Source organism: Rissa tridactyla, chromosome 4 (genome assembly GCF_028500815.1).
Source record: "Rissa tridactyla isolate bRisTri1 chromosome 4, bRisTri1.patW.cur.20221130, whole genome shotgun sequence".
NCBI lineage: Eukaryota > Metazoa > Chordata > Aves > Charadriiformes > Laridae > Rissa > Rissa tridactyla.
Genome location: NC_071469.1, coordinates 37,141,970 through 37,157,113, shown reverse-complemented (window position 1 = coordinate 37,157,113; position 15,144 = coordinate 37,141,970). Strand labels below are relative to the sequence as shown.

The 15,144-nt window shown below is 35.8% G+C and overlaps 1 protein-coding gene across 3 annotated transcripts in view; it reads right to left on the bottom strand.

Moving 5' to 3' along the window:
* The window catches only part of CDIN1 (CDAN1 interacting nuclease 1), a 130,508-nt gene that overhangs the window by 99,752 nt on the left and 15,612 nt on the right, over positions 1-15,144 (bottom strand). For 2 of the 3 annotated variants that reach the window (XM_054198613.1, XM_054198615.1), the window contains exons 2-4: positions 4,366-4,411; positions 3,437-3,501; positions 74-134 (exon numbers count right to left, since the gene is read on the bottom strand). In XM_054198613.1, coding sequence (XP_054054588.1) covers positions 74-134; positions 3,437-3,501; positions 4,366-4,411 — 172 coding nt within the window. Of the gene's footprint in view, positions 1-73; positions 135-3,436; positions 3,504-4,365; positions 4,412-15,144 lie in introns of those variants that run through there. The other variant, XM_054198616.1, reaches the window with a different exon arrangement.

Genomic DNA, 15,144 nt, shown 5'->3' with positions numbered 1-15,144 from the left:
TCACTAAAGTCACTATAGATATGCCCCTTAGGTTTTACACTGGAAGATTAAAGAAAAAAGTAAAGATGATTACCTCATTGGCCAGCTCCAGTAATACAGGGGCAGCTGCATTTTTCATCACCCCATTCAGGTACCTAGACAAGACAAAGCCAGGTAATTCTGCAGTGGCAAGAAAAGGCCAGCTTATACTTGTTAGCATCCCCTGTGAATCTCTTCTATTTGGGGAAAATATCCCAGTTCAGAGTATTTAATTGGAAATCTTTTAAGAAATAAGTATTTTAAACAATCACTAACTCTCCAGGGTTGTCTCCTATTCATCCGCAAGATATATCAATCTCAATTAAGTCACTAGTAAAACCCACAATAAATCAAGAAATTTAAAAAAAAAGTCTTAACGACAAACAAATAAATTACATCTGTACTACTTAAAGATGCATCATATACAAATAAACCTCAGTTATTCACAGTAAAGATTTTGGGTTCCACATGACTTTCAACTATGAAGATGTACTTTATATCTTATTAAATTCACTACTATGCACAAAACCATAAAATCTCAAATTTAATCCAAATTTTATCACCTGGGCAGTAGTTTAAATACTAAAGGCTTACGTTGGTGAAATCAGAGTCTAACAACCAAATTAATATTCTAAAGAGAAAATAAAAGAAGAAATATTTAGGATCAAATAAAGGGTGATAGAATGCCATTATCCTATCAAGGGCAAAGGCTTAATGTTTCTGGTTAAGAGTATTAGACCAATATGGATACACAGTGACGTTTCTGACCATCACTTCACACAATATTGCCTTCCTCACTTCTGTTACTTTCACTGTTTGATGTTAACATTTCAATAATGCCTAAAACCTGTTCTCAGGAGTTGATGGGAATAAGCTATATTATTGGAAGCCACTTTGTGCTTTGCAGCCATGTGGAAAAAGAACAATAGTTACCAACATTTGAACCTGCTCATTTATCCTATCTATATTCGTATAGCACATCATTACTGACATCATTAGAAGGCCACAGCCTTTTCAGCTCTATCATTATCAATCCATCAGAAGCCATTCTTCTGTTTATTAGTTACAGACATTAAAATTCTTTATCATTTTACCTTTCTGTGGAATGGGTGTAACACCTTTACATAAACCTCTTCACAGAGGATTAGAGGGCTTTTTGTTTGCAAGTTATTCTGAGGCTTAATGAGTAAAGGAAATGATAAAAGCTTCTTGCTGTAACCTATTTGAATTCTGCATTAACAAACACAAAACAAGATGCCTTGTATATATTTAAACATTGAAAATTTATAACAGAAATAAAAAAGAAGAGATCATAAACAAAATACCTAACCATGAAGATTTACATGAGATTAATGCTCTAAAACATGTATCCAGTTGATCGAACAGCAAAGCTACAGCCGACAATGGAGTCATTTTCTGTCAGATTATTTCTAATGCTACTGGCAATTCCATTATGGACTAACAGGTCTCATACGCTGATGGCAATAGTGTTCTGAAAAGCTTGCTGATCCTTCTCGTAATTTGCCTTTGTGTTTGCCTAAATTTAAGACTAGTGAGTCTCAGCAGAGCAGCAGAAACTACTCCACTCAACTGTACTTCTACTTGCTCCCAACAGGGACCACTGGAAATGACTGCCTTCAAAAATTGGTAGTTTCTGATTTAGGAAAGCAACGGGAGCACAATTACCTGCTTGTATGTCAGTGGGAATAGGAAGGAGCATACCACACAGAGTGGGGTTTACAACGGTAAGATGGATGCTACAAAAGACTAGAGGAGAAGACATGTTTGTCATGTTTATGCTTGAAGCATTTCAAACGGGCTTCTGACTCAAGTAGTCGGCCCCTGTAGCTTATGAAACATACTACACAGTAAATCTACTAAAACAGGATTGAGATGAGTTTCCTAACTATTAACCAGAACATCTCTGATTCTAAAACATGTGCATTTTATTCGGCCATGTTAATACATTTGCAATATGAAATACCCAGAAATAGCATAAAGAATGATTTTCTCTACCACCACCATATAGCTTCATACATAATGCATTAGTTATGTACTGCTATCATACTTCAGACAGTACAGAAGGGGACAGGAGACCAAATCCTCCTACCTGATGTGAGCCAAACTTAATCACACCTACAGCCGTACTGACACCAATACAACTATACTGCTTTGCATAAAGGAAAATTTGGTCCCATGTTTCAGGTTTAAGTTGTTGGAACCAGTAACACACCATAAAAGTGATTTAAATTATTTACATATGTTCCAAGAAAAGGGTTATTTACACAGCAGTTACAATTAACATAGGCCACTTCACTGAAACTGTGCTAGTGAAAAGTGATTAAAAATAGTATTGTATACACATGGTTATTAACACAACAAAACTTTAAGCCAATATTCTTCCTAAACAAGAATCAACACTAGGAAAAGTGCAATGTGATCCAGGCACAAATTTTTACAGAACAATACAACTACTAAAAAAAGAAAATCAAACCCCCAAAACAGCACAATTCACACTAGATATACTAAACCGGTGTCTGATATAATCAGGTTGCGCTTACGTTTTAAATATATGACTCTGCAGAAGCACAGTTAATTGTTTACAAATGAAGGCTTTTTGTTTATTTTCCTGATTCATATAGATTAATATCAAGCATAAATAGCAGACATCTATAATCACAAATATGAACTCACTTGCCATGCAAGCTCCTCAGATATGTCAGTCTACAAAGTAATATTTTAATTGCATATCTTTACCAGTTATCAGTATGCCCCAATTATGTCATTGCAACACTTTTAGTAAAGCCTGTAGAAGTAACAGACAAACTATAAGGTGTAGCAAATACAATTTATTAGCTTAAGATGCAAACAATTGTAAAATACTGTAAAATGACATAAAGGTTTTCATCCTCCCTTAACAGCTACTTCTGACACTTCTGTTGATAAAACAGGAGTGATCTAAAAATTAGTGCTTTAACTGGCAACACATGAATTTAATATGTAACTTTTTGTAATGTAACACAAATGTTGTTTTAGAAGTACAAGCAACTGTAACAGAACAAGCTCCCTTGCTGTAAGGAAGTTATCATCAATACTTGTCTTGACACAGAAATCCTGTAATTACAAACTATAGGCAATGTATAATAAATGCTACCACACACACTGCAAAAATATTTGTTTATCCTGACTTAGAGCCAGGGAAGTAAACCCTTTCATAATTAGACTGAACAAAAGCTGAAAAATTTCTGCATTTTCGCTAAAAAACATTTTTACGTGAACCATTCTGTCCTCCTCATCCCAAATTTTTGGGTTTTTTTATCAAAAATTAGCTTCAGAAGCTAATAAGCTAATTTACTCATAATTGCCATAACCATTAGGAGTTTTGATGACACTCTTAACTGGGGTGGGGAGGTCATACCTTTGGTAGTAAGTTTCAATAGCTTCAGCAGTGTGATGTTTGGCATGTGTTCTTTTGATTTGTTTCTAGAAAAACAAAAAAACAAACAAAGAGTCTTACAAATGTGTCATAGATCAAAACACAGAAATCACCACTACCCAAACACATGTTCCTTGGCTACACTTTGATATATAAACTGAACTATGTTTTTAGACTCTGTACAGAAATGACATTCAATCTACCTATTGAATTGAACGTCTTCAGACTGTACTGCAATGTACCATATATGTAAAAGCCAGTAAGGTCACAATAATTGAAACTAAATAAGTTTACTGAAGGCTGCAGAGGGCAAAGAAAAACTTGTTCTCTCTTTCAACCTTTGTATTAATTTTCCCTCAATTCAATTCCATCTAAGTCTGGTGCACTCTAGTTTTACAATTCAATTGGCATTTTTAACCAGGAAGAACATTGCTTAAAAACAACTTATTTGAAAAACTACCAAAAGTAATTCCATAGAGACTTGCCACTTGACTGACACCTGTCATCTCATGATAAATGACTCCATTTTCTGCCTCTCTTGCCTTCTGCCACTCCGGCAATGGTCATTTATCATCATCTCTGTCAGCAATGGAAAGCAGCACTGACAGTGCAAGTCAGCAAACATTTAGCACATGGAACCACGCAACACAGGGAAATTATTATTGTCAGAATAATAATGGTTTAGCATAATTTATTACAGGTCCACCAAATAAGCAAAGGCTAGATGTTATTAGACAGATGGATGGGTAGGCTTGGCAGCCATCCACTGAGACTCAGGCGGTGCTTGATGTGGAAAAGGGAACATCCTCCAAACCAATCAGAAAGCTGGCAGTTCAATTACAAAGAAATAAAGGGACATTCATCATTCAATTAGGCACCTGTCAACCCTCACAAAGGAGAAAACTTCTAACCTGGTACTCCTGGGAGAAGATGCTCAGCAGAGTGGACTGCGATTGACTGGAACAAATAAAAGAAGGACAAAGTTAATTACTGGAGTGCACTGCAAAGAAACAAAAGAGAAGGGAGCTTCAAAGGTAGGCCTGCTGCCCTGTAATCTAACAGAACATGAAAACAAGTGTGGAAAAGTTGTTCCAGATGAACACCTCAGACAAAGGCTTCCTGCTGCTAGGTCAAGGAGAGAGCGTACGAGGGAGGGGAGGAAAATATAGCAAGAGTTTCAAAGCAAACGATCATATTGTTTGGGTGATTCCCTTTTCAGCTTCAGAACACACAAAGTCCTATCAGGAGCAGGTAGCTGAGTTAAAAGGGAACAGGCGAAAAGGAAAACAAAGCAAAATTTCCATTAATAATTGATGGAGTTAAATTCCACCAGCAGTTGGGAACATGCCGCTTGTTCATTGGCAACATATTGAAATTCATTTTGTTAGCAGCAAGGGAACCTCTTCAGTAGCTGTCTCATATTCAGGTTAAAAACTTCCCCCTCTGTCAGAAGTAGCATATGGGACCACTGGAACATTCCCACTGAAACTGATGTGCTTTGAAAATAGAAACTTTCACAGCAGGAAGCAGAGATTCCCCGGAGTCGGTCATTTCCAAAAGCTGCCATAAGCTTCATTCATCTAAGGCTCCACTCAATGTCAAACACCTGGCAATGAAGCAACCTGGAAAGCATTCTTCCCAAGTGGGAATTTTTCTCTCTGAATTGTTAACATTTAGAAATGGGACAAGATTTTTTTTTCCCCTCTGAAAGGCAATCAATACCACACCGCTACTGTTTTCAATTGTCCTCTGTGGATATATCTACCTCATCACATCCTGAATACAATTAATTACTCCTGATATATTTTCCTACTACATGCAACTTGAACAAATTATAGTCTCAATAAATCGAGTTTTATGGTACAGCAAAGCATTATGAATAATTAACATTTTTCCTTTCGTGAACTACCTACTAAGGCACAGCATAGGTAGTTCAAAGATCCAGCAATGTCTAAAGTCTTGCTCTACTGCCAGATTTCTCGTATGTGAATTTAACACCTGTATCACATCATATGTACATCAAATGTAAATGTTCTCTCCATACTTAAATGCCTTTCTCCTTGCAATTTTCACACCTCAGAAATACCAATTTAAGATAAGGAAGTTTTACTCCCATTTTCAAAAGGGAAAACTGAGGCACAGAATGACTAAATGGTTTGTTCAGGTTTAAACAGATGGTATCTCTATGTAGCACAATATGAAAAGTTACCTCTAAACCAACCAGTTGAAGCATTAGGAACAAAGCGAACAGATTAACACAGTACTATATAATGAGCTTACTAGCTTGTCTTATCCATACCTGTGCTGCCAGCATCTTTGCCATAACACTGAATTTTGGCCTTGTCTGCCCAGCGCAACATCTCTGTGACAGCAGTAAGCTGAGCCTTGATCTCTGGTATTTTACACATGAGGATGTTCACCCCGAGTACTCACTGACTGAATGTTCAAACTGTAGAAAAATGATTGCAACATAAACTGACTAATATACAGATTTGTGAAATTCATGGATTACAGAAAAATGAATTACAATCTAGTCACGAATTTAAATTTTCTTAAATATACACCACTTCACAGACAGGCCAGGAGATATGCACCACAATGCTTCCCCAAAAGGTGCACCATCCAATTATGGCAACCTTCAAATGTACAGGTAATCATTAGAAGGTGAACAAAGGAAAGAAATTAAAATTATATACTTAGACAGGTTATATACTTATGCAAAGCTAAGGTATTTCAAGTTGATTTATTTAAAAAAAACCCAACCCTGCAGGCTATAAATAAGTTGTATACATATGGCCCCCTAATGGCTCTCCACGTAACTATTATTATCTGGCAGATTTACATGGTTGTAATGGTAGATCTGAATTTGGAGAAAAGATGTGGAAAAAACCAAAACAAAACAGGACAGCATTTAACTGAATTTCTGGTTTGAGTTCTCTTCAACTGACACACCAATTTTTATATTTTTAGGCTATCCCCTTTTCAATTATGGTAATCATTGTACAATTATCCTATTATAACCACTGGTATATCAAAAAGAATTAAGGTCCTTATCCCTCTCTTCACACTCCTGACTTTTGTCCATTTTATTTGTTCCCTTGGTGTCCTTGCATTTTGCTCTTCTACTTCAGTTTAGTCCAACAGCCCTCTCCCATGCTTCCAGCTGTTCAGATCACTTAGGACTTACCACAAACACTAAAAAATTCAGTCCAGTAACTGAACAAGTTGGATATATACTGGATTGCAGTACAAAAACATTATGAGTGTGACAAAGAGAATTATTTCAATAGTACCATACAAAGAATTTCAAGCCTTACTACCAGATCTTTCTCCTTTCCCAGACAAAGTGGATTTGTATCTTCACATGGCTGCTTCCATGTTTCTTCAGGTTAACATAGTTGTCCTCTTAAACACTACAACCACTTATCTGCCACTCAGCATTTCCTTGCCACAATTCCATTGCCACAATTTACTGGCAAAATGAAACAGCTCCTCAAAACACAGCTGGAGCATCTACTGTAAGATGCCATTGATGGAAAACTGAAACATCATGGTTTCAGAAAGTGCTGAAAAAGACAGTATTGTGTAGTTGGAGAGGGGACAGAATGTCATGAACGTGCATTTGCGCTGCAAGACAGCACGCTCACAACTGCTGATACTGACAGCAGGGATACTGCCATGGAAGTTATCATTACTTCTACAGGAGCCGCCAAATTCCTAGGGCTTTGTCCATCCTCTGATGCTTCTATACAGGATTTCAAAGCAGCAAATGAGCAGAAAAATTAATACAGCTGAGATACCTAGGAAAACAAACATAACGCTGAAAATATCTTTTATTCAAAATGACATTTCAGTGCTGCATTATTGCCTCTTACAGAATTAACTTTATAGCAAGCCTCATGGCTCACTGGAAAGATTGGGATATAGACACGTTTATGTCCAGCAAGTTCTTTTGTTGAGCACCAACTACAGAGCCAAAGTACAGATTTGCTGATTTTCTGAAACAAACAATCAAACAAAAAAAACCCCAAACTCATAATTCCAAGTACTACCTAGTTTAAATAACTAATAAATTAACTTGTTATCCATCCTGTAGAACTAAATCTATTTTCCAGGAAGACAAGTAAACTTTCCTTTTAAGCTCTGTAGCAGCCACGTCCACGGAAACATTTCCTTCTGCAATTCCAGATGGTAATGGATCTAACTTCCAGAGCTCTGTTCAAAGCAACCAGCCTTGCTCTTCAAATATCCTCTTTTTCTTATACACCAGCATTCATAATGAACCAATTTACCTTTTGTTACTCTGTGTTGATGTCTGAATGCCTGATGCACTTTGTGTTCTTGTCAATATATAGCTGGATTTAGGCAGAAAAATGTGAAATCTGCAATCTGTTACAAAATGCCAATTTTTCAAAAAGGAAAAGAACTTTTATTTTAAATAAATGAAATGTCATTTCTAGGTTCCAAATGATACAAACATATAAAAATTTGCTTATAATACAAAAAGAAGTATTACAGATAACAAAGTCCATCCACATTTAGAATGGGATGCCCAAGTCAGGCCAGAAAAAGGGGTAAGAGAAATTATCTCTAAGATCTTAGAGGTCAGTCAAGCTAAAAAGCAACTGCAAGTCTGGTGCTGGAAAAAGAATATGCCTTTTGGTCATTTAATATTTTAGAATAAAATTTACACCATTGCCTTTTAATGAATCCCAGAATTTGGTAGAGGAGGAATGCTATCATCCATGGAGAATATTTCAGAAATGCTTTGGTTTGCAATGAGTATTCATATATAAACTAGTAATAGACAATATACTGATGCAGATCAGTGCTTCATAACTAGAGTTGATAAAAAACTCAGGCCAAGAAGGAGCTAGTAAGGATGAAAATAATTTAATTGGGTCAAATAATCTTCTCAACAAATCAGGCTTGCAGATCTAGCCAAGACTTGGGGTGCTGTTCAACTTAATATTTGCTATCTACTCCAGCCTCACCAGGAGAAAATCCAAACATGACAACTTGTGCAAATACTGTATTATCAGCCCTTGCAAATAATTAATTATTTAGGGATAAGATAGAAGTTACACTTTTCTACTTTATTTTCTAACATTACTGAAAAAAATATAATTTTAGGTACAAAACCAAGTTTCCACTTGCTTCATCTATTCATTTCAAATTGAACTTCCTTTCCCCCACCTTTAACTCCACACTTTTTGCCTAAAATAGAAAGGCTGAAAATTCAGCTTTACATTTCATGTATTTTACTGTGGAACAAAGGAAGAAGATCTAGAGAGATCTGTACATAAAAAATATCAAGAGTAAATATGAACTGCGGTATTTAATCCAGTGACTATTGACAGCAGAGACAAGCAGGGGGAAAGCAAAGTCCATCACAATACAAATACATATTATATATAGGGAGAATAGCCTTGATTTACTTTTTTTTTAACAAATGAAATCTACAAAGAACATTGCTTCATTGCTTCCCTTTCATAAAATGGAAATTCCACCTTGTTATGACAATAAATACATTGGTTAAAAAAATGAACGTGAGGGCAGGAGCTGTGTTTCCAAAATTCAGAAGGTGTTACGTATCCCCAAGCAGCAGTGTCAAACCTTCTCTTGGAAGTGCATACAACCCTGCACTTGGGTATTACAGGTATTCAGGTACGGGGAGAAATTGTTTCTTTCCTTCCACAGTCTCCAGTATCAGTATGTGCTGCTAATCACTTCCCTTCATGAAATGTTCGCAGAGACAGCAAGAGTCTCTCATTTCTAATAACTGGAAAAGAACTTTCCCTTTCCATGTATAATAAGTTTTTAAATATTTTTGCTAATGCAATATTGAGCTTTAAAATAAAAGTAACACATACAATTTAGGGGTAGATTTGCATGGTGCTGCCATGCTAGATTAAGAATCTTTGTGAGGAAATAAATACATATACTTGAAAAATTTAAATGACTGGGGGTGGAAAGGGAATCCTCCTCACAGCTACCCTGAAATTCCAGAATGTGTGTCTAAAATACATTTTTCCTGTTACATTATCAAAGACATGAAAGAAACACAAACAGCCTTTCAATTCTCAACTTCTGTACTGCACACACTTTGGAACAGGGACTCCTAAAGAAAGCAATGTTGCTGTACTGCTTATCACATGCTAACTAGTCTGCTCTTATTTCTAAAAACTCTGTCAACAGTGGATTTCAAATAGATCTAGCGGCATCGGTTCAAATGCGTAACACGTGCACAGATGCATAGAGCCTCCTTGGCTTCCCAGAACTGCAGGATGGAGGATAAAAAGCACCACAGTTACACCTGTAAATGAACTAAAGCCAGCCTGATGGTGAACTTCCCACCTGAGAGAAGGTGACTACTAGTGGATTCTCAGAATTTCTTCTACGTGTCAGGATTATCAGGATGGGAAAAAGGCTTATTAGTAATCCAAATCATTCCACATGAGGATCCAGAAAGGCTCAGGAATAACAAAGGCCTATCAAAGCCTGAGAACCATTAGGCTTAGATGCACCCAAGCACTGAAGAACATGAAACAAGGGAGGGAGACTCACTGACCTCTAGAATAGTTATGGCTTTAACCTCTCTTCACTGCAGCTCTTAATATTAAAATATTTCCTAAAGTTTTAATATGCTTGTGATCACTTCTCTGAATGAAAATTCTCAAAAAGCAGATTATTGTCTCTGTACACATTTGTACTTTATCATTCACAAATTTAACGTTGATTTACCGGAAGTCAGTGAATTACTAATTTAACCTAAATCAATACATGTGTCTATATATATGCGTGTGTGTCAATAGATGTGTCTAGATCAATATATGAGTTTGAATTGGAGTAACTAAGAGACATAAAAGTACCTAAGTCTTAGTTACAACACAGTAACTTCTGTAAAGTGGCTATCTTGCAATGTTACAGCTTTCCAGTTACACCAGTTCAAGTCTGGGATACAAAACCAGTTTTATTATCTCTGCATAAAAAGCCTTCTATACAATGAAACATTATCAGTAGCTACTACTTTGGGAACTACAAAGCCAATACAGTGTCGTTGGGGAAATACTCCCATTACAAATATATTAATACTATAAAAATTCAATAAATATATATATATGACAAGAAGTACCTGCTGATATGCTCATTTCAGACATAGTACCACCGCATTTAAAATCTAGATAAAATTCAAGCACATCTACAGAACTATAGCATTAATCAATTTTGAAATTCTCTGATATCCAGTTCAATAAACTGTACGACAGCTCAACTCAAAAGGTTTAAATACAAACCACTTACTAAAAATTATCTTTTCATCAAAGTCGATTTCATACCTTTGGTAGGATCAAAAATAAAACCCAAAAGTAAAGAGTTCAAGGAAAAAGACATCCTGCATTGCAGGCTTAACACTATGCAATGATAATAAAAAGGTTAAATGCAGGCATGTGCATACAACTTGGCTGCCTATAGCCAGGGTTATGAGAGTAACTGTATGACAAAGCTCGGAGAAGGCTACTGGAGAAGAGTCATCACTTCTATGACCTTGACACTGGTTGGTCCCACAACTTCTATACAATTTAGTGATGTGCGAGAACAGATGATGGTGCAATACATAGAAATGGCAGCATTTAAAATTCATAGTAGCATAAGGCCATTACTTTTCCCACTGGGCCACTTGAACTTTAATAATGTCTGACCTAGTTGGCCAATAAGTTCTAGCAGCAGACAGAGGAAAATTGCCAGTATTAGATACTGTTTGAATGATTTTTCATTTAGAAAGACTTAGATGTTCCTTTAAGAACAGGGCACCAATTCTTCCTGTAGACACCTCATTTTTTGGTGTCTGTTGTAACGGCCAATATATTTTAAAACAACTGCAGACTATGAACAATCTGTATCAGACACAAAAAAAATAAAATGCAGAGGTAAACACAAATTATCAATACAGACAATGATCACAAAATAATGCTAGCTCTTTGCGGAGATAAATTCCACCTTCTTTCACCCACAACACAGAAATTTAAGTTCCAATAGCGTAATACAAGTGTAACTCAAAATATGCCATATTCAAATGATTACAAAGTATTTTTGATCAGGCCCCCAAAATGAAAAGAGGAGTCAGAATAAAGACACGCACATTTTTTCCATTCATAGATATATGCTTACCATGAGAACAACAATATTATACTTTAACAGTGGATAAACATTGACAGATATTATGGTTAAAAATGGAACTCTGAAAACACAGGAACAGAAGAGTGGTATTTCCAAATGAAAAGAAACTACTTTTTGGTCTTCTTATCTTACTAAGCAAGTACAGAAAATAGATAGTAATTTGCCTGAGACATTGTTCTGATATTTTTTCTTTCCAGAGTTAAACAGCACAGTGCTTGTTGCATGAATGTTTGAAACCTACTTAAATGCCAAACCCACACAGAGACCTTTGTAAGTAAATACTCTTTCACTAATGTTTCAAGTAAAGTCTCTTCCATACAAGCATAGAACAATTTTGTAAGGTTCAATTTTTAAGCTGAAAAATATTTTCAGATGCGATACAGAACCAAAATATATTCACAACACAGGTTTAAAAAATACAATGTCAGTGCCGAAACATGAAATTAATATTTTCAAATATTCTGACATCAGACTTCAATGATTATTGAATCTTTTCACCTTAGACATACCAGAATTTCTCTGGTACCCTTTGATCAACTAGTCAGGGAGTCCACTGATAAAAGAAACTGACAGGAGTAAACAGGCTATGCCTCCCACATACGCCTTGATAATCACAGTACTTGTCCTCCACATCTCCATCTCCCGGTATTGTCTAAAATTCTCCTTTTAACTCTACCAATAGAATTTCTCAGAAAATGAAATAAAAAAAAGGAAAGCTTGAGACTAACATAAGCAGATGATTTGTTATGTCCCTGTCCTCAACTACTATGAGTTACTTAGCAAGAAGAAAAGTTTCTCAATATCCAGGAAAGAATCAGTGAACACATCCCAAAGCAGAGGCATAGAGCAGCACACCAGAGACTGAGAAAAAAAAAAAAAAGCAAAACCTCTGAAAATTCCTAGTTTGCACTTAACTGAACATCATCCACACTTTGTTTCAATTTACTTCAGTTAAAATTATACAAAAAACATGTTTGCAAGTTTGAACTCTTTTTCTTAGTACCACAATCTAAATGTTGAACCATTAGACAAAAATACACAAAAGTTGTAGTTATCTGTTGATGGTTGTGCAAAGAAAAATGCTCCTAGGCTGCAACAGCAATGGACCTCAACAAGCAGTGAAGGCAAAGAAACCACAATTTAAACCAGGGATTTATCCCTCACCTTTCCTATCTGCCCTCTTGATAGGGCCAAGGTCCATACATTGAAAAAACATTCACTTAGTACGCTATTACTGGAAAGATATATTTGATATATTCACTTTGTGTTCATCTTCCTTATTTTGCTTGGATAACTCTATCGTGCTACTTCCCCTTAGCCCCCAGGAAAAAAACTGTATTATAGAATACCTTGTCAAGAGAAGTTTTTCAGACTCCAATCCTAAATTTCCTGACTGTGGAGAAAGGGGAGAATCATTTACTTTACACTTTTTTCTTCAAACCTATATTGTCCTGCATAAATTAGATGTTTAAATTTAACTTTGGAAAACTATTTTTATGAGTGAATGGCAATTTGAAGCTAATTAGACTGTTCATTTTACATTAAAAAATTAGCCTGTATGTAAAAAGCATATCTGTGCCAATTTGAAACTAAATAAATCCCCAAACACCCTTAAACAATTTGCTCCTAAAAATATATAATCAAATTTAGAAAACTATAAATTATATTTAAATTTATTATTTACAAGCAATTAATTACGAAGACAGCCAGGTGGCTTTCATTACATAAATTACTGTTAATGACACTTGCCTCATGCTGCTACTGTATTTAGCATTTGCATGCATCACATGTCAGGCACACACACTGTTGCATAGCTATCTCCAGGGTAAAAAGTGTACACCTTAAGTCAAAAAAGCTTCCAGTAATCCAATCAAAATTGTTAATTCCTTAAACAAGTCAGAATCTTATTAATGTTTCCCATACAGGATATAATTTAAAGAATTTTAGCTCTATCAAACATGGATGATACAGAGAGTAGTTTTAAGTAAATTCCAGTTTTGGGAACGATACAGTCTTAAGGCAAGAAATTAATCCATTTATAGCTAGTCCCCTTGAGATTTTTAGTCTTAAGCCCTAAGCAGAGTTTATCATTTAAAAGTTTATGATTTTAAAGCCACTCACAATTCAAAAACAAAACAAAAGGCAAAAAAGATAATAATGCTTGTCTATCTAGCTAGTCGACAGTACAGTACTTTGTCTTGTACCTGTAAGTTATTGTACCATATATGCAGATATTTACAAAGTCTACTTTCAGCCTGAGGGGTATAGCTTGCTGTGCCATATAGGGAATAAACTAATTTAAGCCACTACTTCCTATTGCAAAGATGGCATAAACACACTAAGAAGGAAATCCAGCTGTTCCTTTTTACTAGTGGTCTTCCAGCATTCTTTTTTAAAAAGTTGTCCACCTACAACTGCCAGGCAATACGAAGGGAACATCTGACAAGAGGTGATCACAATATTACATTATTCTATCCTAAAACTTCTCTAACCTTCTTTTCCACTCCTACCAGCAGGATTTTCCTTTCCCTTCCTCCTCTTTCCAAAGGATTTAGTTTTTGGTGTTCTTTGCATTGCTCTGAAAATCCCTACAATGACTATCTGCCTTGCTTCCTGCAGTGCCACAGAAAAGATCGGGTTTCCAGGAGAACTCTTATTCCATGCACTAACTGAACAAAATCATCTCTGATGTAAACAGCCAATAGGTTCACCATATAGCACCACCTTCATTAAGCAGCAAAATTTGACCAGTCTTGGTAGAATGGGCCTGGGGACCTTTTTAAATAAATGTGGAAGCCAAAGAAGAAGGAAAACTAGTTCAACATCAAACATTTGTTCTATGTTAAAATAAACTGAAGATGACCCCAACATGCAGCAAGTCATATGGCACGACTCACTGACACTTCTTAAATTTCTGGGAGTTGTCAAAAAAATAATAAAAATATACATTGCTGACTTTACATTAAACACATAAGGCCTAGACTTTGCAAAAAAATAAAATCCATGAGAAGGGGGTAACTAAACTTCACTGGAATTCAGTGAAATTTGACTGTTAACATCTTTTAGGCAGCTTTCAAAATGGCCTCACAGAAAACATCCCAACCCTATCCTCTCCCATTTTAAAGTCTTTCTGTATTATAGTAAAGCAGCAAAGGCCACAGAACCTTTTCCCCTTCCAGATTATTTTTCATTTGTTCTTTGCATTTAAATATCAGGTCTTCGTATGTTACCTAACTTCTAAGAGTGGCAAATTAGCAGAACTAGGACATCAGAAAACAGTGGAAATTGAGAAGATAGGAGAAAAAAAAAATCTTCTGAACTGGACTGTTTACATTTCTGCATGTTAGTCAGTAACTAACAACTTCTCTGATATATTCTTATAAAATAGCGTGCATTCTTACAAAAGTCAAAGAGTCACCCCCTTCACTTCTAACTAAAGGGCATCTGAATATGTTTTCCAGTCAAAAATAAGGATGTCAAGACCTAGTTTATAGAAACCAAAAGATTTAGAG